Source organism: Boleophthalmus pectinirostris, unplaced genomic scaffold, assembly GCF_026225935.1.
Source record: "Boleophthalmus pectinirostris isolate CB_2022bp ecotype Guang Dong unplaced genomic scaffold, ASM2622593v1 HiC_scaffold_6, whole genome shotgun sequence".
NCBI lineage: Eukaryota > Metazoa > Chordata > Actinopteri > Gobiiformes > Gobiidae > Boleophthalmus > Boleophthalmus pectinirostris.
In genome coordinates, this window is record NW_026571447.1 from 4,053,304 (window position 1) to 4,080,656 (window position 27,353).

A 27,353-nucleotide genomic window follows, 5' to 3' on the forward strand; every position below is an offset into this window, starting at 1 on the left:
CTTACTTTTTGACTCATGAGATTTTTTATTAAGAAAGGTCATGGTAACGGAGGGAAAAGTAACGGAGGGAAAATTGTACAAACAAGTAGAAGGTGAATTTTTTTTGCATAATTTGTCAGTTTTTTTCTTCCAAATACTTTATAACTTCAAAATGAAAGGAAAGTCTTTCTATAAAATATGTTAGTCCTTCCAAGCTAATTTTTATCATTTTAAATAATTTTTTTTTTTTTTAAAATCCTGTACCTTCATCAACAGTTCAAAGATGGAATAACACAAGATATGATGAAATACATCCATTTATTGACATGATTTGCAGGTCTTTGAAATTTGGGAAATAATTTTTGTTCCATGTTTCATACATGGTCTGTTTAAAACATATGGAATTTTAGAACCAAAAATGGTACAGAAAAAAGGTCAACAGTTTCATAAACTAGAGTACATATGTATCTGTTCAATACATTTTTATATCAGATGAATTTTTGGCCTTGCTGTTTACTTCTGCTTGACCGGGCCCATTAGGAATGGAACGATATCCAAATCTCTCTGTACAATATTTTCAGGATATACATCTCACGGTACAATATTTATTGTGATATTTTGTTTCACAAACAAAATTGTGAATATGTTACTTTTTCCTCTTTAAAATGCTTTGACAAGACTTAATCCAAAGAACTAAGATTTAGAAGAACTTAGAACTGTTATTTCTTCATGTAGTTTATATCAAAACGGAGCAAAGGATCATGGTCAATGTAGTTCCCTCTGTTTTTTTTGAGCTATTGCGGCACTATAACAATGAATTTAAACAAAGGAACTTATGATTCAATATACTGTGATGGCCCATGATATTATTGAGAGACTTTTGATGATACGATCTCACGATATTTTGGTTATTGTTACACCCCTGGTTTTTTAGAAGCCCAGTTTTTTGAGGTGGTCCTTGGTGTTATATTCTAAATAAATGAGATGGATACTTTATTATTTTACTTAGGGGTGTCACATGATCTCGTTAATTGCAATTAATTAATTAGTCATATTTAGCGCATTGTTTTTTTAATCGCGTTAATCTTATTTTTAATCTCTAACTTTACTGTTTCTGTATGTGAGTTGCCTTATTATAAAATCTGTTTTTATGTGTTGTTAGGACACAGTCGCACTGTACAGTCCTGCTCCGCTCGCTCCTGCAAGGAATAGTAATTTTCATTCAAGTTCTCGCCGCATCTGCGATAAACCTGCACACGTCTGATCTCTGAAAACATCACGACACAGACACAGAACAGACTCACCTTCACCATCAACATCCTCTGTCACAGACAGAACATCTATATTCCACTGAGTCGTGTCCTTTAGTCTGACAGAAGCTGAACCACATCAGCACAAGAGTGTTGTTTTTTTTTTTTTTTCTCCGCTTAGTTTATGCAAATGAGCCATGCAGTTTTAAGTTTAGTTTCTGTGAGACTTGCACAGATCTGCATTAAACACATGATAATGTCAAACGGGCTGATGTGTCTCTAGAGTGGTGATGTTTATATGTTGTAAAGTTGAGTTTATTTATGCAGATTAGTAATAGTAATATTAATGATGATACTTAAATAAAAACGTTAATGATAGTATGAAAATAATGTAATAATGAATTTAAATGAAAATACCTCAAGTTGAAGCTTTTCTCTGCAATTTTTAGGTGAGATTAAAAGAGATTAATTACAGATCGTAATTAATTAATCTCTCAATTGTTTTAATCTCTTGACAGCACTAGTTTTATTTTATGGTTAGTTATTAAATCTGTATTATTTGATCTAATTTTTCCCCTCTCCATTCTGCAGCCGTACTCCAGACAGGAGTCGCAGCAGGACATCGTGATGGGCGGAGACTTGCCCATCAGCTCCATCCAGGCCACCATCGCCAAACTGAGCGTCCGTCCCCCGAGCGCCACAGACTCCTCCATGGACCCGGACGAGCACCCCCCGTCCCCCAACCCGAACTGCACGCCCCCCGACCTCACCCCTCCCCTGTCCACACCCTCCACCTCCCCGTCAAAGCCCCCTCTTCGCCCTCACCTCCCGAGAACAACAACAACGGCGGCGGCAACGACAACAACAACGGGCTGGAGTCGCCGCAGCCGGAGCCGGAGCACGGCGGCAGCCCCACACGCCACGAAGACGTCCCCGCGCCGGCCCCGTCCTCCCTGGAGCTCCTGGCGTCGCTGGCTCCGGAGGCGTTCTCGATGGAGGGAGGGGGGAAGGGGAAGCAGAGGGTCACCAAACAGAGCTTCCTGCAGCCGGCCGAGGGGCAGGGGCTGCACGGGACCAGGGCGAAAGAGGAAGGAGACCCACTGAGCAGCCTGGACCCCCTCTGGAGTCTGAACAAGCACTAAAGCAGAGGAGGAGGGAGGGGTGGGCCAACGACGCATACACACGCAGTAAAACACTACACACACGGATATCAACATGAGGAACAAACGTACTTACACTCGGAATCAAAATATTCATCTTGATTTAAAGTTTTCAGAACTTTCAGGTTTTTATTTTAGACCAATGGAAGATTGGCGTATTATGCGACTTTCGACCAAGTTGTAACATATAAAGCGGTTTTGGAGGTAATTCACACATGTTTGATTCATTTAGCGATCTCCCTCAGGCTCTATTTGAACTGTCTTTATTTTTAGCTGTGAGAGTCAGTACAAGGCTCCACCCACAAGCCTACGGGACGCATGCTCCTTTCTTTCTTCTTTATAAATGCACCAAAACACGATACAAAACTTGACTAAAATGATGCAGTAGTTTCATTAGCGCTCTGAAGGGGGTGTGACTTAGCATAGAGAGCAAAGGGAGCAGAGATTCAGAACATCAAAAACTAAACTAAATTTTAAAAATTCATGTTTTGTTTGGTGAAAATAGCATTTTCAAGAAGATAAAAGGTAACGTGGTGATCTAAAAATGTATTCACAGACATATAATTCTCCCTCTTAAAATTTTCCCTGTATATCTGATTTTGAATTTTTCCTGACCAATACGAATTGCGAACGGATTTCCAATTAATTTATTTATTAAAATCAAGATTCCAGCCACGGATCGCTCGTATTTCAGAACGCGCCAATCCGCTGAACCGAAATATGAAACCTTTCCAAATCAAGATAAATATTCTGAAGTTTAATCTGAATTCTAGTTCTTTTAGCACATTTTGCTTTGCCAAGACAGCTCTTTAATCCGTTACGAATAAGAATTGCGGGTATCTATCAGCCACTTTCATTGAACGGTCACTTAAAAAAAAAGAAGTGGCCGGAATGGTTACACGCTGTTGTAGATGGATGCAGTTTGGGTGCCTTATGTTTTATCCAAATATCCAAATTTGAGCACATACTTCACTCCTTTCCATAACCGGTTTCTGTCACTTTGCGAATTATTTCAGAGTCGTGCGATTATTCTTATTAGAAAGACATGGATTGTACAAATAAAAGCAAGAGAGCGGGGATTTTCTTTCACTTTAGTTCAACTTTTAAATTATACTTTAGTTCTTTTTTTACGCGCTTAATCAAACTGTCATGTTAATATTGAGTCCTTTTTACTTAACGTTAACATTCTGGCTTTAAACCGTGCTTTTTTAAACGCTGGTGGTCTGTGTACGTCTCCTAACTGTTAGCCTTGTGATTAACTGATAAATAAATAATATTTTGATATAAACTTTTGAATTGTTCTTTGTTTCATGGTTTAAGTTTTTAGTTTGTGGAATACCTGTTGTAAATATATTGCAAATTGTGAAGAAAAGTTGAAAAATATGTTGAAAATGACAAGAAGTAAAGAGTTCCATACTGATGACATCACACTGGGTGAATTCTGTTCAAAATATACTCAAGAAACATGTTTTTTCTGATACTTTAAACATTATTTCAACAAAAGCAATCAGTTTTCTCGTATTTGTTGAATATTAATTTCTGTGTACAATAGTTTTGGCCCAGTGTATTACATGGTTGCTAGGTAACGTAATGTAATTTCCAACCATGAAGTAAAATGTTTAACCTAAAAAAATGGCAAAACCTAGGGTGAGCAGACGTCCCTGTTTACCCAGGACTGTCCCAGTTTTGAGCCTGTGTCCCCTGTCCCAGCAGATTTATTCAAAACCATTAAATTGTCTCAGTTTTATACAAGAAATGTCCAAAGTGTCCCTATTTTTGACCAATTTGATCCCTGCCAACAGTAAAGAGAGACATAAATTGTCACTTGTTTTGGTAAAATACTGAAAAGCTGCTTAAAAATGACCAAAACACAAAGAAAATGTGACTACACTGACTCACATGATATTCGTGAAGTGTAGAACAATTTTCTTAAGTATGCTTTAGTTTCACAATTTTACAACCACCCCAAACCAGAGATGTCCCAATTTTTGATTTTAATATTCTGGTCACACTGGGGCAAACCCTTTGTTTATCTAATTCTTCAATACAATATAACTGTGTTTTAGTAAAATGAGAAGTCTAACCTGTCAGCGACACTTTAAATATAACCATCATTTGATTAGATCCTAATCCAAACATTTCAAAAATATGAAATGATAAAGCAGAATATGTCCAGAAAAAACCTGAATAGGCCCACATCATCTTGGTCCACTCCTGTTCTGTCAGATTTAGCTTTTTATGGTTTCTAACTCGCCAATATGAGCCTGCTGATCGAACACAAGCTATGACCATCAGCTCATTCTTTCTTTTACGGCGTCTGGGTTCATTTCACGGCATGTATGTTTTTCTCATCACAAACAGACCTGGAGTTGTGTTTTGTTTCATTCACACATGTTGAACCCTGCATATTTAGGCAGAGTTCTTCTCTCAAAAGGAAACACTGTTCAGTGGTGTGATGTCATGTAGTAGGAAGTCTAACAGTGAAAAAATACATGGCACACTCACATGGCCGATGTCCTAAAGCTTTTGTTATTTTGAAATTACATTTTGGCAAAAAGCCTTCGTCAGATCATTTTTCTTGCTTTGGACAACAGTATATGTGGTAGGGAGTCTGCCACAAAATTATTTCCGTGGAGATATTATTGCTTTGCCTGAAAACTTTGCATTAAACTAATCCATGTTGCGTTCATTCAATTACAGCTGTTGAACTGTTTAAAAATATTGTGACAAACATCCATTCCTACAGTGAATGAGCTCACCTCTTCACAGATCAGTGGCTAGCACTCATACCTCACAGCAAGAAGGTTACGGGTTCGATCCCCGGGTCGCCTGGGCCTTTCTGTGTGGAGTTTGCATGTTTCTCTCCGTGTCTGGATGGTTTCCTCCATCAACCCAAAACATGTTACAGGTCTCCAGGAAGAAGAGTTGATAGTCAAGGTCAGTTAAATACAATCAATCAATGAACCTGCCCAGGGACGACAGGTGGAAATGAACACTGATGTACAAACATCTCTCCTGTTGAAGTTAATGGAAACATCGTGTGCTGTCCGTGTCTCAGATAAATACGTTTAATACATCTTTTATTTACTTATATTTAAGTGGAACAGAGCATAAGGATTAAAGATAAAGGATATACTCAAATATTTAATTAATCCTTTAATAAAACAACTCCAGGTCAGTTTTTGAGGAGGTAAAAACAACATGACTGGAAGCCAGAGGTGGGGACTTGCAAGTCGTGACTTGAACTCAAGTCACGACTTGAGTCACTATTTTTAGGACTTGAGACTTAACTGATAAAACAGACAAAGACTTGGGACTTGACTTGGACTTGAAGCTCAATGACTTGGGACTTGACTTGACTTGAGAAGACTTGATGCTTCTCCTAAAAATATATATGTTTTTAGAAAATACTTTCCTCTTTTCAGTTGATAAATGTAGAGCTGAATTTTACAGGAACAAACTGACACATGTCGCTCCCACTTCTGTTTGTTACTTTGGATGGAACTGTGTTGTACTGTGAATGTACTGTGATGTGGTATCCTCAAATGTACTACAGTAATATTCAGAATACAGTAATATACAGTACAGTGCAGACGACTTGACAAAATAACTGTTGTTAAGCACTTTTAAAATCTAAATTCTTTCTATTCTGACTGTAATGATTTGCACTTTTGTCAAGACATTTAATAAAGAAAAAATTGCATTTCTACAACTCTTAATAATAATAATAATAATAAATAATAATAATCATAATAATAATAATGCATCAGTTTTATCTAGGGCTTATTTGGACATTCAAAGACGCTTTACAGAGCATTATTCATTCACTCCAGACCCGGTGGTGGAAACTACTATTGTAGCCACAGCTGCCCTGGGGCAGACTGACGGAAGCAAGGCTGCCAATCTGCACCATCTTATATAAATACTCATATACCATGACTATTTACACTTTACAGTACATTACAATTTAGTTTAAGTCATACATTGCAAACACCTAAACTATACTTGGTACATTTTTGGTTTAAAGACTTGAAATGACTTGAAGCTCAAAGCAGAAGACTTGGACTTGACTTGGACTTATGGGCCAGTGACTCGAGAGTCGACTTGGACTTGCCTGTATTTGACTTGGGACTTGACTCGGACTTGAGGTCAAAGGCTTGAGACTTGCAAAACAATGACTTGATCCCACCTCTGCTGGAATCTCACAAAAATCCATTTTGTTTTATGTTTAGTGAAATTTCCTAACACATTTCAGAATTGTCCAAATTCAAAGCCACGACGCTCATCTTACTTTTCTATAATTCTGATGCCAACATGAAAATTTGACTTAACTAGTTGTTTATTTTGTCTTTTTATAACCCTGTAAACACTAGACAATTCCAAATGATTGTGATAATTCAAATCCCTACAGCAAATACAGTCAAAAGTAAAATCAACAGACATAGTACAGTCGTATCAAAGCCTCTTTATTTGAAAATTAGTACAAATCTTTTCGTGTTACAAAAGATGTCTCCGCCGCTACTGCCCGCGTAGGTTAAGGGGAACCTGCCATTTGAAATCATCAAGTTGTGTAGACTTTTTACACTGATAACGAACATTGGTCACTCACTGCATAGGCACCAGGCTAAAACAACGGTTTACGCGGTGTACAGTGATATTAAATAAGACAAGGCTGTAGCTCAAACATTCAATAAGAGACCAAAATTAGATTCCCACACCACTCCCATAGAAAATATACTTCCATTAGCTAAAAAAAAAAAAAAAAAAAAGACATAACAAATCTAAAGCTTTTTCACTTTGTACAGAAGATACAAAAGTTAATAAATTAAAATGGCTGCCAGGTCAAAGATGGCGCAAGGTTTAACCGAGATAACGTTTTTATTTACGATTCAGTAGTTAGAAGGGATGGGACGAGATTTTGAGTCACAAAATTGCCACGAGATTGAATTTACCTTTACCTTAAGAGCTGGTGAGTTATATAGTTTGAGACGCTGTAGTTCCAAAAAGCAGTACTAAGACCGCTACAGTATTACATAAAATAAATACAAAATAGTGAATCCAAAATTGTGAATTGGATGGCAGTACTTATTTAAAATCTCGTCTTGTCTCGCTCTCGTGGGCTTGATCTCGCGATGTCTCGTCCCAACCCTAGAAGATATTTAACTTTTACTGCCCATAACTGCACATAGGCTCAGAAATAACCGTTGATTATTTGGGTCACTGGGTTAAAAAATGTAAAAAAAAAAATTAGGACCGTTACCATAGCGATTCAAAATACAGAACAAAATATGATGTTTTTGGAATTGGAAAAGTCCTACTCTTGAAACTAGGGATGCACAGACACATTTTCAGTTCTGATTCTCTCAAAACATCGTTAAATGTGGATTGTGTATCTTTTTTTCTCCATGGAGACGTTTTGTTGCTTTGTCTGGAATGTTTCACAGTGTGGCATTAAACCTTTTTATCTTTATGGAGACCAAACTGTGCCAAGTTACAGGTCAGATCTGTGGAGAGGCGACATCGCTCACAGTCAGAATATCGTTTTTTCTAGGTATTTTTGAGCTATAAATCCACTTGTAACTGGATAAATGTAAATAAGAGCAGTTTAAAGTCACACTGTGGAACATTCCAGGCAGAGCAATGACGTAACCATAGAAACAAGCAGGTGACGGACCCCAAAACCAAAAAGATACAGAGAGTCCAACCAGGATATCGTCTGAACCGATATCCAGGAAGCGATACCTGATCCAGAAAATTTTCCTGGATAGACGACGATATTTGAATCCAATATCGGTATCGGTGCATCCCTAGTTGAAACCGATGAACTGTACCAAACTGTTTTACATAATCTTCACAATTAACAACAGAAATTTTATATTTGTTAAACATTTTTGACTAATTTACATTTTAGGTAAAAAAAAAAAGTCTGAAAAAAGTTTAAAAAGTTAATATGCGTAAAGCACATTTTTTGTTCTATCCAGTCACGTTTGAAAAGTGCACTATGTAACTTTTTTGGTGGAGGGTTCGCGACCTGATTGTCCCTATGGAGAGTTTATTCTTTTGCTTTGAAAGTTCCACAGTATGGCATTAAATGGAAACAAGCAGATGACACTACCAGGCAAAGTTACGGGTTAGATCTGTGGAGAGGCATCCCCGCTCGCAGAAAGAGTACATGTTTTTCAACGTTTTTTTTTTTTTTTACATAAAGAACAAAGACTTGCAATTGTATAAATGCAACATACACAAGTCTAATGCCATACTGTGGGACATTCAAGACAATAACATCAGCATAGAAACAAGCAGACCCTCTATGAGAAAAGTTACACCTTTAAACAATGAAACATTTATTATATATAGATGTAATTAATGACATCAGTTTTATTTTATCTGGGCCAGACCGTGGGCGTGTCTGTGCATTAGCAGTGTGCGTTTTCTAGCGCAGTTCTAAAAACTCACATTTCCTCTGTTCAAGCCATTGATTTGTGCCTGTGTAAGCGTTAGCATCAGTGTTAGCCGTGCAGAAAACGGTTCTACACAGGGAGCACAGCTGAAGTACATTCTGTTGTTTTACGGTGACCAAACGTCCATTTTTCCCCAGACATATTTTGCGTCTTGTCCTGAGCGTCTGGGTGATGCAAATGTCTAAGTTTTCATTACTTTTCATTGGGGCATTAAACTGAGCGTCTCTCGTAGCGTCTGTGACTCAGAAGGAGCGAGACACCAACAGTCGGTCAGTCTGCAACATACTGAAGTGTAAATGCACATTTAACAATGACTTGTACAAGAAATTCTCTGTTTTCCATCCCGGTCGGGACAAGTGAGTCCATGTGCACAGGTTGCGAGGTGAGAGTACAGTGTCCCTCGTTTATCGTGGGGGTTACGTTCTAAAATAACCTGCGATAGATGAAATCCACAAAGTATCAACTTTATATTTTACAATTATTCTATCTGTTTTAAAGCTGTAAAACCCCTCACCACAAACTTTATACACTTTTCTCAGACAGGACAGGTGTAACCCTTTTTACATCCTTCTTAAAACTTATTGCTGCTGTCGTCCTTTTGTTATTTTCCTTCTTCTTTATGTAACGAACCCAAAATTAATTTATTCCGTAATAGAGCCCAACAGCACAGAGAACTGCACGAGGCCAGTTTTGGAGACCTGCAGTACAACACCGCACCTGCCAGTACAGGACCGCACCCGCCCGTTCACCCGTGATTATATCAAGCTTTTGCCTTTCAGACGCCATGGACTGAACCAGGACTGAACCAGGACTGAACCAGGACTGAACCAGGACTGAACCAGGACTGAACCAGGACTGAACCAGGACTGGAGGTGACCGCAGGAGAAGGGACAGATGGACAAGCAGACAAACTGCTCGGTGTTCTCTCTCTTAAGTCCAAGATTAGACCTGGTTTAGTCCTGACCCACCCATGTGTTAAAAAAATAAAAATAAAAATCAGCGAGACCGCGAAAGGTGAAGTGTGATATATGGAGGGACGACTGCAGCTGGACGTGGAGGTCCCCACCTCTCACCTCTCACCTCTCACCTCTCACCCTCGGGAAGGTGTCCGGGTTTTCACAAATGGAAATCTGGTCACCCTAGGTTGTTTATGTCTAAAATAAGCTTTAACAGAAACCACAATTCTGAATGACAAATTTACAGCAGTTTTGGAGCTTATGATTAGTAAAATGTTTGAATAATATTTAACAGCTTAGTTTGTTTTAGGAGCTAGCACTTGCAAGCTAATGATGCTACACATCTCTGTCGAAAAACTCTGACTTTTTTCATATCATATATATATATATATATTTTTTTTTTTACTGATATGTAAACAGAACTAAAAAGCTTACCACAATGCAATTATTATGGCTATTAAACAAGTTGTAAACTGTAGGTCTACGCTGTTATCAAAGTACAAGATACTTTTGGTAATTTAACGCAATAAATCTCAAGCTATGGTTTTAGAAGAGGAGTAAGAATTTGCATAGCCTACTTTTTTACTTTCTTGATATTATTTTAGTAAGTTTGATTTGACTTGGCTAGTCTTTTACTCCAGACACGAGTAGTGCATCCAGATATTTGTGTGAGACGCTCTAAAAGCTCGGCATTTCATCCGGGGCAGGACTTAATGTTCGATTGCAACCATGGTAACCAGCTTTTTACACAGTGTTTTTTTTGTTTTTTTTAGACTTGGTTAAGATGACCAGACGTCCCTATTTACCCAGGACAGTCCCAGTTTTGAGCCCTGTGTCCCTGTCTGAGCAGATTTATACAAAACCTTGGATTTGTCCCAGTTTTATACAAGAAATGTCCCAGGTGTCCCTATTTTTAACCAGTTTGAGGCATAAATTGTAATGTGTTTAGGTAAAACACAAAAAATCTGATTAAAAATGACCAAAAGACAAAGAAAATGTGACTATACTGGCTCACATGTTAGTCATGAACAATTTTCCTTAATTACGCACTTGTTTCACAATTTTATTATTTCCAACCACCAAAAAACCGGGGATGTCCCAGTTTTTTATTTTAAATACTGGTCACCCGAGACTTGGCAGCTCAGGTAAATAGGAAAACAGACTTATTTGACAAGACAAAATCTTAAAATAAGACTTAAAATTAACAACAAACTCATCCAGTTTTTCTTTTACTTTCTGTCGTTGTATCAGGACGGCACTTTTCTTCCCCCAAACACAGTCGCTCTGTATTTGTGGTTGGGCCAGCAAATATTGATTTTTGTCAGTATATTTATTCACGATCAGGTTAAGGTGACGGTTAGGTTTAGGCAGGTCAGTTGACAGAAATTTGGGGGCCCGGGTAGGGTGACCAGATTTTCAAAATTAAAACCTGGGACACCCCTGGTTTGTGGTAGTTGGTAATAATAAAATTATGAAATGGGTGTGTAATGATAAACGGTTCTACACTTGGTCAGTATAGTCACATTTTCTTTGTGTTTTGGTCATGTTTAAGCATCTCTGTATTTTACCCAAATAAATGACAATGTATATCTCTCTTTACTGTTGGCAGGGTCATTTCTTGTATAAAACTGGGACAAATCAATAGTTTTGGATAAATCTGCTGGGACAGGGGACACAGGGCTCAAAACTGGGACTGCTCCGGATAAATAGGGACATCTGGTCAGCCTAGGTCCGGGCAAAAAGTCTGACTTGAGCAACCCTCTAATATAATGTAGTCGAATGAGGGTTCAATTCTGGGCCCCTAAGATCTCTTTGTCCTCCCCTGGGTTTAGGAATGTCTCTGAACCTTAATATTTGCAGTAATTAAATCTGTTCTGGTGTTTTCCATCCTTGGGAAATACAGCAGCTTCGATTGACATGGAACGCTAAGCCCCGCCCCCGAACAAAATGCAGCGTTTTTAGTGAATCCCACATTTGTACAGTAAAATTTGGTTATTCCACGTACAGTATTATTAGTTGCATATGTGTACATCTAACAAAGTAAAGTTCTAGACTTGTGGTTCAGCTCTGTCTATTCTAACTATTTCCTCATTCATATTTTACTCTGAACCAGGCAGCAGGTTGTAGGACGAACTGGTTGAAAAATAGCTGAAAATGAAACCAAAAGGAATGAAAAGTCCAACACTAAATCTGTACAATAATATGCTGTGGAAGAAATCTCTAAAGGGCACAGTTTAGCATAAAAAATACAGTAGCCAATGTAAACACAATGTCAGTATGCTCAAATACAAGCAGTTTGGAAAAAGGAGGTAGCCACACGGAGCTGGAGGGCTAAAGCTCCCTCTGCTGGATGGATACAGAACAGTAGATCAGAAATGAACATTTTTAAGCTACCTTGTTCAATTTTAAAGGGTTTTACAATAAAAAATACAAGAATTCAAAGTCTAAACCCTTAAATGGAAATGTGCAGGTGTTCCACAGGGGACGGCTCTGGCTCCTTTACTTTTTATGCTTTTTAAACTTTTACTAGTGATATTGTGTGTTAATGTCTGTTACGATTTTGCTATAGCGACACAAAATGAAGCATCTACTGTTCCATATGCAGCCGTTGTCCCCTTCACGTCTTCTGAACACCCCAAACCCAAGTGATCAGTCTAAGCCAAGAGTTCATTTGAAAACTAAAACTGTAAAACAAGTACATAGCCCCCCTTTCTTTGAAGAATGGCAGGTAGAAAAATAAATAAATGAGAGGGAATTAAACGTGCATTGTGTAACTTTTCTGTTGGACGGCGCGTGCTTTGCCTGAAATGTTTCACATTTTGGCATTAAATCTTTCTATCTTCACGGAGACCAAACCGAACCAAGTTACAGGTCAGATCTGTGGACAGGCAACCCCTCTTACAGTCAGAATCCCCGTTTTTTTATTCACTTTTGAACTATAAAAACACCTGTAACTGAATAAATGTAAAGTAGAGCTGTTTAAAGTCATACTGTGGAACATTCCAGCCAAAGCAATGACATAGAAAACAATAGGAACAAGCAGGTGACAGATCTCCAACCAGAAAAGTTACACCATGCACCTTTAAAGTGCCATTTACAGCAGTACTGGAAAAGTTCATTAATATGTATGTACTATTGTGAAAATCACTCTGTCCCTTCAAGGCTGCTGTAGTTGGTCACGTGGTTTTAAAAGTATGTGTTGCAGGCAGGTTGTACTTTAATACTTTGAGTAAGATGCATATTTAACCATTTATGTTCTCCATCTACGACAACACACATTGTGCCGCTTTAAAACTACACGGTAAACTACAACATTACAAAGCCCGCACCATAGACTGTGTAAAGAATTGGACATAGCGTTTGGCTCCAGTCAAACGAAGCTCACCGAGGCCTGTATTTCAATGTTAAGTGAAGTGGAGCCAGCGTCAATGGAGCCAAAAGTGCGCCCATGCTCAGTTGCTGTTTAGAACATTTATATAGAGTCTATGGTGGAACCGGATTTTATTTTCCTGGTGTTTGTGCGAACTGCATCTTTCCTCAGTACATTTATATTCTATACACTGCAAAAAAGCTTGGCCAAAATTTAAGATAGAAACTCTTAAATCTATCAGAAAATGACTTAAAAGTACTGAAATTATCTGTCCGTTCAGCAAGATAACATTACCGTATTTTCCAGGCTATTAGACGCGCTCTTAAGCCTCCAACCGCATCAAAAAACGACTGCGTGCCCCACAATCCTATACACGAATCCACTCGGGTGTCCCAGCACGCAAACACGCAAACACACACGGAGCAGACAGCGACGCACAGAGAAAAACACCCACAGACACACTCATCACTCCACGCCGGCGAGGAACGGAACGGAGGAACAAACCGAAAAAGTGAGGGCAATGTGCCACTTCTAGACACAACTGAACAACTGAGTCACTGCGAACACGCGAGTCACCCTGAACGCACCAAACAAACAAAACCACTCACCCATCCAACTGTTGTGTTTCATTTAAAGTCCAGTGCGGTTTATTTATGAAAAAAGTTCGAAAATAGACCATTTAATAATTTAATTAATGCGTCTTATAATCCAGAGCGACTAATAGCCCGGAAAATACGGTACTTGACAAGTTATCTTAAAATAAACTAACTCTAGACTAGAATGAAGCATCTCAGAACTAGTAAGTAGACAATAAATTTGAAAACAAAATGACTAACAGGATATAAAAACAATTAAAAGATAAATTTGCAGTGATGGAAGAAGCTCTTGAGATGAAGATATGTCCGCTGTGTACTGTCCACATCTTATTATCAGTGTTTATTGTCTGATTATCAGGAAATGCAGTCACGGTAAACTCTGAGCATCCTAATGATTGTCCCTGATATGGCAAGTTCTGTTTTTCATGTTTTTTAAGACAGCAAAACTCAGGTATAAAGCCCTTTAGTACTAAAACAGTAAAAAATGTGGTAATTACACTTTAATGTGACGCCTACTTCGGAATTTACTTACTGCTGAAATGACATCTTGTTTTTTTAGTTTTCAAATGAGCTCCTTGGCCAGACTCTTGGAAAAAAAAAAAAAACATTTCTTTAAAAAACACCTTTCAAATAAATAACCGTCCACACCCCCACGCACCCACACCCCCACACACCAACACGTGGATGTCTCATTGTACGTTTGTTCCAGTCGACTCGCCGCCGTCGCCGCCGCCTCACCTCTGTGTGGTACTGCTAAATAAACAGCAGGGATATTAACTAAGACAAGAGCCCTTCCATCTCTGAACAGAAAATGGTCCGTGCGCATTGGCAGCATGTAGGGCTCATAAAAGCATTGACGCCTGCTTGCAGATCCTCTTTTGCCGTCCCAGAAATTCCACGCGTGAAGGTGCATCGCGTAGCTTTTCTGGTGGAGGATCCGTCCAATACTTTTCTTCATGGAGATGTTATTGCTTTGGCTGGAATGTTTTACAGTATGGGATTAAACCTTTCTGTCATCACGGAGACCAAACCAGACCCCGCTCACATTCACAGTGACATTTTTCTAGGTATTTTTGAGCTCTAAAACCACCTGTAACTGAATAAATGTAAGGTAGAGCTGTCTAATGTCACACGGTGGAACATTCCAATCAGCACAGTGACATATCCATAGAATCAAGCAAGTGACGGACCCTCAGTCACAAAGTTACACAGTTCACGTTTAAGGCTCATTTATGCTCAGCTTTTGCACGTAAACAGATCCACGACTTCGAAGTAGTGTTGCCAAAAGTACAGAAAATCAGATAATAATCGATATTAAAACTAGTATCGGAACAAGATACTCATTTTGCACAAAAAAAGTCACATTCACAAAAAATTACTTTTCCTGAATAGCTTTAGAATGATCTTAACAAGTATAAGAGCGCACAGACTAGTCATCATCCATGGAGCACGATGGAACCTACCTGGACCACTATCAGAATCAGTATTGAGTATCAAATCTGTTCTTCAGTCTCGAAATAGTTAGAAATGATAGTAACGTGAAAAAAAAACTAGTCCCCAGTGTAGTAACTACAACTGCATTTAAACTTCTCTTAAAAAAAATCACCAGAGACCGCCACTCAAAGTCAGTTGATCAAAACAAAACAGATAGACCAACAAAAAAAACAAACTTAGAGGCACCTACTGCAGTTTTTCGACTGCGTTTACTAGAAAAAAGCCATGAAAACAAGTGTGGGAAGTGTTTACGGACAGACCAAACTGCAGGCTGAACAATGCGCCTTGAAAGTAGAGCATAAATGAGCCTTTAGTTTGCTTCCACGATGATTGCTTTGGTTGGATTTGTCCATTACCAACGATATCACTGTTCTATTGTTTCTGTGCAAAACCAGAGGGCACAATAGCGAAACATGGGACTAGCCAGGACACTTGCGGTCTACCACTGCCGATAAGTAACGTTCATCGACCACCGGGGGGCACCGCTGTCCTTTCCACGCACGAAATAGCTGCCTGCAAGCGTCCGAAACTCCTGATTGCGAACGAGCCAATCAGACGGCAGGACGTTTGTGTTCTGCCCGGCGACTGCTCACGTCACAGCGTTCAGTCCAGCTTCTCCAGCACAGAGGGGACGTAGACCAGGCTGAGCTCGCTGCCGAAGTCGCAGACGATGGCGGCGTTGTCCAGCACGAGCAGCTGCCTCACGCCCTGACCGTCGCCGCTGGGGCCCAGGTACACGGTCTGGAGCAGGTCCCCGTAACTCAAGTCCCAGAAGGAGACGCAGCCCTGGCCCCCCGTCACCAGCAGGGACTCGGAGATGACGCCCAAGCTCGCCCCGCAGCCCACCTCCTGAGACATACAAAAGAGCGTGAGGGAGAGAAAAGGTTGGTTGGTTTCAGTTCTGATAATAAAATGTATAAAAAAGTGGACTAAATGAGTGCGACAGTATTTGGCTCCAGTCAAATGAAGCTCATCGTTTCAGGCAGTGTTTCATAACATGTGACCTCAGAACATGTGAGTCTCGTTTTTGCCTATTTTAGTTTCTTTTTTTTTTCTGACACGAATGGATTAAGAAATAAGTTTTATTTCTTCGCACTCCATTTCAAACAACAATCTTCATTTGTATGAGTCAAACCAAAATAGTTTACATTAATCTCTGTACCACTTTCTGTTTGTTCTGCTGTGACAAAGCACAAAATAAAGAACTTATTATTGTATTACTGGTTCTGCTTAGGGATGCAATGATATTCGATATAATACTGAATCGTTCGATATTGGTCTCACGCTTTGATACATGTGGTCTGTTGATATGCACGTGTCCCTCCATGAGCGCTGTGTTGTCATTTATTTTGGCCCAAAAGAGAAACAGTTATTGCAGCGTCCTCCTCAGATGCAGCAGAAAACAGCTCCATAGGGACTCACAGCTGAAATATTCTAACACTTCACTTTTTATGTTATGCTGATAAACCCAGAAATGACAACGATATTAGCTTTTAAATACTTTGTAATTGCTTTTGGCTTTACATTGGCTTTAATCAAATATGCTCGTATATGCACCTGTGACATGACTCACAATATACGCAATCTTTTTCTCAGACTCCTATCTTGTAAGGTTTAGTCAGAAACAGTATAACATAGTTTGAGTGTGCAGAAAGAGGATAGGAGAGGACAGTGTGTCTATAAGAGAACAGACTGCTGCAGGGCAGTGTGGGAGGAGCTGTCTGTCTCTGCTGGAGGAGGCAGAGCAGTGCAGACACAGAAGTGTTAACACAGTGAGAGAACTCAGGACAGAAACATCAAATCAACTTCAAAGAAGGAAAAGTTTGATAGTGCAGCTCTCCTACCACTCTATATTAAGAGTAGACTGGCTTTAATATAAAATATAAAATAGCCTGAGAAATCTCTGTTCTTATTTTCAATTCACTTTGAGCTGTAAATCATTGAACCAAATAAACTAAAACACTTCACATACAAACTACAGCTGTACAGTAGTTGCACTGTAATGTATTGTGTGTAATGGATGGAATGTGTCATTAATATCACATTAATATCACAGTGTTATTATGTTATACTCATTAGCAGAAAAGAATCTAAAAACATATCAAAATCAAATCAATATTGTGACTCGTATATTGACATATGTATTGAACTGAGGGAAAACCGTTGCATCCCCAGTCCTGCCCATGTATTTCTATCACATGCAGTTCTGGCAAATGACCAACAGATGGTGCTATTCTTCATTATAGTTAATCCTGTGAACAGTCTTTCATTGATTCACGAGGTTTCAAACTCCCCCATCACTAATTCAAACATTTTTCATCTTGGTAAACTGTGAGCTGCAGGAGCCACAGCTGCCCTGGGGCTGAGACAGGCTGGCTCGCTGACCACTGCCACACAGTTACTGACATTGTTACACTGGTCGTGGGAACATGTTCTAGGCTGAGAATTTCTCATAATTGTGGATTATGGTTAAATCAACTATTATGTGGCCTCATATTTTTCCCAGTTTGTACATTTAAGTAGATTGTTGTGAAAAAATAAATAATACAAATAAATAAATGTCATTAAATTATTTCTAGAACTTATACCAAAAGTACATACTCATTTGAACAGTTGAAAAAATACCTGGTCTTGAGGTATATCGGTCCGAACTAGTATTAAACCACATACAAATTTTTATTTATTTTTTTTTTTTTTGTGGTATCCAGGCGTGGACATTTGAGTCTTTTCCTTGTACAGTGACTTCATGCGTCTCACTGGTGTATTCCTCTCACCTGTTGTATGGAGTAGATCTTGATGCCCGTGCTCCTGTCCCAGATGCAGATGAGGTCGTCCAGTCCGGAGCTGATCACACACGTGGTGGTGCACACGAGCGAGGTCACGTCGCCGCGGTGACCGTAAACATGGCTGACGCGACTTCCTGTCAGGACGTCCCACAAGCAGATGGCGCCGTCCTGCCCTCCACTCGCAAGGACCATCGTCTGAGGGACAAATCAAAAAGCACAATCATTTTAACATAATACAGGCAGGACAAGGGTCAAATCAAAATATATTGTCAATTTCCTTATTTTGGTCTAACTTTTGTGGTCAGATGGCAACAATTTTATACACTGCATAATGTATAAAATTGCATTGTTGCATAAAATGATTTTGTGCCCCGCTTTAGACTTGAACAAAAATACAATTAGTGTTTCTGGGGCAGTGATTACATCATTTGCACTCAAAGGTTGGTGGACTAATCCAGTTATGACCAGTGCATATTGTTGTCGTGCCCTTGGGCAAGTGAGTGGGCAGCGTGGCACCACCAAACCTGAGGGGTCAGTGAATAAATGAATAATGCTGTGAAATCTTTTGAGTTCCATGAAATGAATAATTATTTAATATGGATTATATTGTGAAAAAAGAGGTCAATGGTCTGGACACACCTGTGGAAGATCATTTGTTCCATTAGATTTTGAATTTTAAATTGAATAATTTTTCATTCAGAATTTAGTTCCTGAAATTTTAAGTATACTTTTAAAATATTTTTCACGTTCAAAACAAAAATGTCACCTTTTAAATATATTAAATATACTTGAAAATATTTGTGCTTAAAAGTTTTTTTATTTTTTTATATTGAATGTTAAAGGGATAGTTCGGATTTTTTGACATAAATCTGTATGTCATCCCCGTCATCAGTGTTGTGCATCAACACTGACTTACCCCCGAAAGCGTCCGGTGAGCCGAGATACTGGCCCGTTTTGGTGCTGAGGAAAGTAGTTCGGCAAGTTGTGTGGGGACTGTTTACTAAAGCGTTTTTCTTCTCAAAGCAATATGTGTTCAAAAGAGTGATACATTTGCATCACAAAACCATCGTCGCCAAAAAAGTCAGACCTCATAATCGCTTGGCGCTATTTTCTCTCCGTACGTACCACTGCGCGCGGCCGCCAGGTGACAGCCGCGCACGGATCCATCACTTTGTTCAGTTGTTCGGCAGTGTTTACATGCGCAGACCGCCGCCACGCGAGAGAGCTAACGAGAGAGCTAGAGCCAGAAGTATATAAGCCTGGTTCACTTTTGTTTACTGCTCGGAATGTTAGCGACAACATGTCTGATTATGACACCGACAATAAAGACTTTGCCTTTACCACAAACCCAAGGGGAGATCTTTGTGAACCCGAATATACTGATGCCAAATTTCACCAGATGGAGTTAGAACGAGCAGAGAGAGAGAGAAAAGACAGAGAAGTGGTACAAGTTGAAGCTGGAGCCGTGAGAGACCGAGTGAGCGACAATCACCATCACGTCATTTATAAACTCATATACAGCGAACATAGAGCCTCCACTGTGACTGAAGTATGGACGACTAATAGAAACATAGAATCATCCACACGTCCACGTAGCTGCTGACAATAGTGTAAGAGACATTTACAATAGTAATAACAGTCGACTTATAAAGTTACGTTTTGTAGAAGCTTCACTGGTGATATGACACTGAGTGATTTACTGCACACAGAGTTACAGCTGATTCTTGAATCTGTTCTCTTGTAAACACAGCCGCACTTCTTCATTCTTACTTGGTTTGGTTTCCACATTGAAGCCAAAGGCAAGAAGCCAAAGTTTCCTCAGCGCAAAGTCCATGACAGGAAAACAGTGAAATGTGTGTGGAGATTCAGCCAGATTTTTGTTGTTACAGCCTGGAGAATCAAGAGTTCGCACCATTTTTTAGATATATTTATATGTATCTTATACAAGCTCATATACTTCTTATGGCTCTAGCTCTCTCGTTAGTTCTCTCGTGTGGCGACAGTCTGTGCATGTAAACACTGCCGAACAACTGAACAAAGTGATGGATCCGTGCGCGGCTGTCACCTGGCGGCCGCGCGCAGTGGTACGTACGGAGAGAAAATAGCGCCAAGCGATTATGAGGTCTGACTTTTTTGGCGACGATGGTTTTGTGATGCAAATGTATCACTCTTTTGAACACATATTGCTTTGAGAAGAAAAACGCTTTAGTATACAGTCCCCACACAATCTTGCCGAACTACTTTCCTCAGCACCAAAACGGGCCAGTATCTCGGCTCACCGGATACTTTCGGGGGTAAGTCAGTGTTGATGCACAACACTGATGACGGGGATGACATACAGATTTATGTCAAAAAATCCGAACTATCCCTTTAAACACTTTGATAATGTACACTTTTAATTTCATTAAGACATTCAGAATAAAAAAATTCTAACAAACAAATTATCTTTCATACACTCCCTCTCAATGTTTTTTGTCTTATTTTTCTACATTTTGTATACAAACAGAAGATGTCAAATATTTGAAGCAGGATTCATGGAATTACGTAGAAAATAAATATTTTTAAAAGATTTTTTTAGACAAGCAAAGAGAGGCTACTTTGAGGATTTGAATATAAAATGTCTTTAAAAAACAGTAGTTCTTTAACTTTTTCCCTTTGCAACACAAGCCCATATATCTTGCTTCATATATGTGATGTCTTCTGTATGTAAGTAGTAAAAATAAGGGGAAAAAAAAAAATCATTGAATGAGATGGTGTGTCCAAACGTGACTAGTAGTGTTTACTTCTAACTGTTGTTTCTTACTTGGTCAATATAAATAGCTGTGATTCCTCCAGAGTGCCCCTGGAGAGTGAAGAGACAACAAGAGTCTTCCAGTCGATAAACCTGTCAACAAACAGTTTAAGAATGATCACAGGGCAAATATTATTCCTCCATATTCATGTTCTCATACATTTTTATTGAATAATCACAGGGTAAATATTATTCCTCTGTTTTCACGTTCTCATACATCATTATTATTCTTGTGAAACAGTGTCTTACCCGGACAGTGTGGTCCTGGCTCCCGGTCACCACTCTGCCCGCTGCAGCCTTCAGCACAGTGATGGGTTTCTGATGGGCACACTGCACCGAGCGGGTGAGCTGGCAGCTGAGCACGTCCTCACTGCTGTAACAGGGCGAGGCGGGCAGAGCGGCACGGCTCGGGGCACCTGTCAACACACACACACACCTGTTTATGGACTGGTTTAGAGGACCTATATTACGCACAATTAGCTTTGATAGAGGAAAAAAAATAGAAGAAATGAGAATGTGTCCTAACATTTGACCAATGTTTTTTTCTTTATTTTTTTTACTAGTTTCTGTATTTTATGTACACATAGAATACATCAAATTTATGAGGCAAGACATATGGAACTATGTGATATATAAAGTCAAAATCAAAATCTTTTTTGACAAAGAAAAAGGGTGGCTATGAGGATTTGAACATAAAATAAGAGTTATTCAACTTTTTTCCTTTGCTACATAATTCCATATATCTTACTTCATATATCTGTGTACATGCAAAATGTAGAAAGTAGTAAAAATTAGGAATAAAACCTAGAAATTACCTCTGTACTGCAGGAGCCCCAGAGGTTTGTTCATTTCAATGGTGAAGAAATCTAGAGACCCATTTAGACGAGCTGCCACAATTCTGAAAAAAACAAAACAAAAATTCTTTTAACATTTATAAGTTAGCTCTGAAATCAGTCCAAGCAGCACAATGGTCTGTTTCCAACCTGTTGTTGAGAAATGCCAGAGCTGTGATCCCAGAGACGCCATCGTCATTGACACAGCGCAGAGTCCCCTCCACCGCATCCCACAACTGAACCAGGAAACACAACTCAGTCAGCAAGGAAATTCTCTGTTTGTAGTTTATCGATGAACATGTATGGAATGTTTTAATTAACTTTAAGATTTAAAAGGTCTTATATTACACAAAAGAGTTGTGTTTTGTTTCATTCACACAAGTTTGAGTAGGGCCGAGCATCAAGAAGTTGCTGATACGATACATAGGCCACGGTATGAAACATATCCTGATACAGTCCTTCCTACACTTCCTGTGCAAAGTTCATATGAAACACATTTTAATCATCAAAACAGTGAATATGTTGAATGTGTTGCATAAACAAGTTTCCTTCCCCTAAACAAGCAACAAAACTGTAACTGTAAAAAAATAGTTTTGTAAAATATACCAAAAAAATACTCTTGGCGATATATTGATATCGATATTGTATCATCACATTAAATTATAAGATATATCGATATTTCAATATTTTTGCACACCCTTATGTTTGAATAACCCATTATTATTAGTCTGTCTACATGTCCAAAACTCAAAGCTGAAGCTGAAATTTTCAATCCACCTTTTACCTGGCAATTCTAGGGATGAAATTATTCAAATGATTCTAGTGAAGGTGTAAGGTGTTTAAAAACACAGTGGAGCACTTCCTGTACTACCACATGACATCACAAGGTGGAACAAAGTGTTTTCTGTGAGAGAAGAACTAAATCTGCAGGCTTAGTGTGTTAAACATGTGTGAATGAAACAAAACACAACTCCAGGTCTGTTTGTGATGAGGAAACAACATCATAACAGAGATCATAAATTGAAGACGTGTTTAAACTGTAGAATGGACACAGCTCTACAGTCTCTTTACCTCCAGTTTCCCGCTGCTCCTCCCTGCAGCGATCAGGTTCCCCCGGAGGTCCATGGCCCAAACAGAGCTGTCCCAGTCGGCCTGCGCCCCTCCTGTCACTGCCCTCTCCTGGACTTGAGGGCTCACTGCGGTCTCCCCCAGGCTGGCCCTCCTCTGCATCAGCATGCCCGCTCCGGTGGGTGGAGAGGACGAGGCTGAAGAGGGGCTGGTGTAAGGCGAGGGGGAGGGGGGCTCGTGCTCTTGGTACGCCCTCTCCACCAGGCCCCCGAAGTCGAAGCCTCCTGTGGGCGGGGTGGAGGGGCTGGTGGAGAGGCCGGTGGTGGGGCAGGTGGAGGGGGCAGCGGTGGAAGGCTGGAAGCTGAAGTTAGTGTCTATGAGCGGGGTGAGGTCGGGCTGGTCGGCGAAGAGGGCGATGCGTACGGGGGTGGAGCGGCGTCTCAGCGGGTAGCCCTCGTCGTCAGAGGGCAGGTCCCCGCCCACAGACAGGTCCTGGGCCTCGGAGCACAGACAGTCTGACTCTGGGCCTGTGGTGCTGCTGTCCCAACCGTCACGCTGCTCCCAACAGCCACTGCTGCTACTGCTGCGCCGCAGTCTGCACCACAGAGGAACTGTTAACATACTAACAAGTACAGCAACACGTATACTTTGGTTTAGTCTGGTTTTTATGAGCTTCATGTCTCTGTACATTCTCCTTTCAAAAGATGTGTCCCACCAGAAGAGCTAGTTTCCATCTGCAGCCCCCGATTTACAGAAATAACTGACAGAATGCACATTCAGTCAACGATAAGAGTTCACACTGTCCACTCTCTGACATACAAACATACAGTTGTGGCATTTATATACTTAGAAACTAGTAACATAGTCTTACGTGTTGTTGGGGATGACAGTTAAACAGTCTCCAGTCTGTGCGTCCCAAACTCGGATCTGTCCGGCGAGGCAGCAGCTGGCCAAGAGCATCCCATCACTGGCCAAACACTCGATGTCCTGCACCAAAGAACCGCACGATTAAGAAAACCTACACAGTCACTATGCTTTATGTATTTCACTTTTTCCCAAACACAGACTACAGATCATTTTATGGAAGTGGAACACTAAATCAACAGTTCTGCATCTAAACACCATATGCACAATATGATGTTTTAATAGTTTTTTCCATCTTGGCATGAACCCACTGTATGGATAATTCGGTGGACTAATCACAGAGTAGATGGAAGCTCTTTGTGTGTTTGTGAACAAGGGAGATGTCTGTGCTTTTCTCTGAACTGGATTTAACTCAAGTTTGATTGGTCGAAGCGTCACAACAGCATAACAAGCTGAAAAATCAGATTCAGACAGTAAGTTCTGTGTTTTCTGATCTCTTTTAGCAGAGGGACACACATGCCAATGCCTGGAGTGAGCCAGGTTAGGTGTATTTGTATCTGGTCAAAGATGGTCAACAGGGTGCATGTTTGCTGCCTCCAGTGGCCAGTGCAATTACAAGTACTATGTGACATCACACATGACTTCCCTGATTACAGGGGGCATAGTTTGAAGTGTGGATATCTGTTAGACCAGGGGTGGGCAATTATTTTTTTCCATGGGGCCATATTAGAAACAGAAAATATTGTGGAGGGCCAAAATGCTTAACTCAATTCTGCATAATATGAATTGTATTTCTTTATAAAAAGCAGTAAATAGCATTGTTTAAACAAGCTGGTCAGACTGGTAAGAGTTTGTCAAGACTAAGCAAAGAAAAAGTGAGGCTAACATACAAAAATGTCATAAAAAAAACCTCTAAAATAAAAGCAATGCAGCTTTAGTCTATGCATGAGGTACAATTATAAAACATGTTTATTTTGTAATTCCAAATGAGCTAAAACAGGCTGGTCAGAGTCAACCACAGAGCCGTATGTGACCCAGGAGCTGGACAATGCCCAGATCTGTATTAGACCAATCACACTATTCCTTATAACTCCAGACCCGCCCCTCCTCCCCCGTCCCTCACCGTCCCCTTCAGTCCACCAGGTACTGCCCAGAGTTTAGAAGTTTTGCTCCACTTTAAGCCAGTATATGGTACAGTTTCTTTTCTTACCATGCTGTGTCCTCGGAGCAGCAGGGGGGAGATCTCGCTGACAGGAGGGGTGTAGCCGTAGTCGTCACAGGGCAGGTCCCCTCGGCGGCGCCTCCCGGTGGCCACTCCATTCTGACCGTAGTTCCGAGGACAGAGGAGGCGATAGAGACAGAAGAGCAGGAGGACGAGAAGAACTCCAGCCGCTAAACCCAACGCAGCCACTCTGAACACAAGAGACACAGATCACAGGGCTGAACACGAGTATTCTCATGTAATAAAGTCAAATATGTTTTGCCCCAGTATTCGAGGTGGGATGAGACACAACGAGATGAGACGAGATACGAGACTGGGTCCATGAGAATGAGACATGACGAGATTGACATCATTTGTAATAATTAAATTGTAAAATCCAGTTCACAATTTGTTATGCATTTTATTTTATATTTTTGTTGTCTATGTCATTATATTACCCAAATTTGTTAGGCCCCAGTACTAAGGGTGGGATGAGGCAAAATTATGGAAAATAATTTGTTTCATCAGATTCAGAATTTTAAATGCTGTTGAATTTCTTACTTTTAAATTTTTTTTACTCTGAAAAAACATGTTTGAATAATTTTTATTCTGAATTTTAGTTGTGGAAATTTTAAGTGTACATTTTATATTTATATAATATATTTTATTGTATAAAAAAAAAAAACTGATAAAAAAACAAACAAAACATTTTTAAAATATTCAGCACAAATATTTTCCTCAAATTCTAGAAGTCAAAATTCAGAGTATTTAATATTTAAAAGGCAACGTTTTTATTTTGAATTTGAGACATATCGTAAAAGTAAAGTAAAAAGTAAAAAAAAAAAAAAAATTCAAAGTGAGAAATTCAGAGGTATTTAAAATTTTAAATCTAATGGAACAAACAATCTTCCATACAAAATTCCCATAAAATGACATGAGATACAAGATTTGGTCCAAGAGAACGAGACAAGATGAGACTTTGACACAATTTGTAATAAATAAATTGTAAAAAACATTTCACAGTTTTTATAGTCGATGTGATTTCACTGTGTTTTGGAACTACAGCTTTTCAAAGAGGCGTAACTCACCTGAGGAAAACCTTTTTTGTGGTGTGGGATTTTATTTGTACAGGGACAGTGCACAACAACACATTAACCAAGACAAAAGTTATAGAGATGATGCTGGTGCCAGGTTATAAAATGGATGTTCATTTACATGTGTAGTCCCTGAGCGGTTTGGTGAAAATACTGAAAATAAAGATTCAATTTATATAGATGAGGTGCATTGTGTAACTTTTCTCTGTGGAGATTTTATTGCTTTGTCTAGAATGTTTCACAGTATGGTATTACACCTTTCCATCTTCATGGAGACCAAACCAAAAAAGATTACAGGTCACATCTGTGGAGAGGCGATTATGCTCACAGTCAGAAATTTCCAGGCCGGGCAATGAAATATCCATAGAAACATGCAGGTGACGGACCCCCCAAACAAAAAGTTACATAGTGTGCCTTTAAAGTCCTTTCAACTGACAACAATCAAAGCTTTGGGGTTGAATATTGGCACATCTTTCTTTCTTGACCTTCATGTTTTTAGGCCGACTAATTTCAGAGATATTAACCATAAACCAGGTCAACAACTCTGCAATCATAAGTAAAGGATTCTGACTGAATGTAAACTATTGTTTTTTCAGCTTAATTATATCTTATCTTTTAACAATAGCTGTTGTAAAGTTACAGTGGCAGAGTAGTTAACAGCGCTTTCACCTTGGCCTACATGTGTTTGGGTTATCACTGTGAGATTTGTCAAGGTCAGAAGAGCCCTGATGTGATCCAAACTCCGCATGTGTCTGAGATAAACCAGCCTGCAGTACACCGACTGAACACTGGGGGAGACAAAGCACCGAACACAAAAACATTCAGAGCACCTTTATTTTCTGTCTATTAAACATATCAACAAACCTGAATCTAATTTAGTCTAGGTGAGTGTCTCCTCCTGCGTGTTTCCATGGAAATGTTGTTGCTTTCACTATAATATTCCACAGTATGTCGTAAAACACACCAACCTCTGTGGGGAAAGTTCCTAAATATGTGAACTTTTTATTTAACTTTCCATTTACATGTAATCATGCAGCGGACGTGCCAGCTCCAGAAAGTTACACAGTGTTGCCTTTAAAAAAATATATTCATTTGCATTCTGTACTGATTACCAAATAACAGAAATATTTGTTTGAGAAGGTTTGGCCAAAAAACTGAAAACTGAAAATCCTGCTTAAGACTTATTTTGTCAGTGGTATAAATGAGTTTCAATTCATTGTTTTCAGCTCCCTGTCCCATTCAAAAGATAAAATATTTTGTTTTAAATAGTTTATGGCTACAGCAACAGTCACAAGATGATTCTGAAACCCCCGGACAGTATCATTTATTGTCTTAAAGATTTTTACTCACTGGCTTTTAACACGACGTGAAAATTGTGTGGTCCTCTGACTGTTTTTTATTGATTTTATTTGCTATATTTCTATTTGCTGTTGTTTTTTATTGACTTGCT

General features: G+C 39.5%; 2 protein-coding genes across 2 annotated transcripts in view; one reads left to right on the forward strand and one right to left on the reverse strand.

Moving 5' to 3' along the window:
- ptpn23a (protein tyrosine phosphatase, non-receptor type 23, a) overlaps positions 1–3,677 on the forward strand; it is a 31,360-nt gene extending 27,683 nt beyond the window's left edge. Inside the window, 1 exon segment of the mRNA XM_055164288.1 lies at positions 1,821–3,677. Within this exon segment, the coding sequence (XP_055020263.1) occupies positions 1,821–2,333 (513 nt within the window). The 3' untranslated portion in view covers positions 2,334–3,677.
- A 3,157-nt stretch (positions 3,678–6,834) lies between these two features.
- Positions 6,835–27,353, reverse strand: part of scap (SREBF chaperone) — an 80,874-nt gene continuing 60,355 nt past the window's right edge. Inside the window, exons 15-23 of the mRNA XM_055164289.1 lie at positions 24,819–25,020; positions 23,616–23,731; positions 22,748–23,339; positions 21,827–21,912; positions 21,659–21,741; positions 21,093–21,259; positions 20,856–20,936; positions 18,041–18,247; positions 6,835–16,115 (exon numbers count right to left, since the gene is read on the reverse strand). Coding sequence (XP_055020264.1) covers positions 15,870–16,115; positions 18,041–18,247; positions 20,856–20,936; positions 21,093–21,259; positions 21,659–21,741; positions 21,827–21,912; positions 22,748–23,339; positions 23,616–23,731; positions 24,819–25,020 — 1,780 coding nt within the window. The 3' untranslated portion in view covers positions 6,835–15,869. The remainder of the gene's footprint in view (positions 16,116–18,040; positions 18,248–20,855; positions 20,937–21,092; positions 21,260–21,658; positions 21,742–21,826; positions 21,913–22,747; positions 23,340–23,615; positions 23,732–24,818; positions 25,021–27,353) is intronic.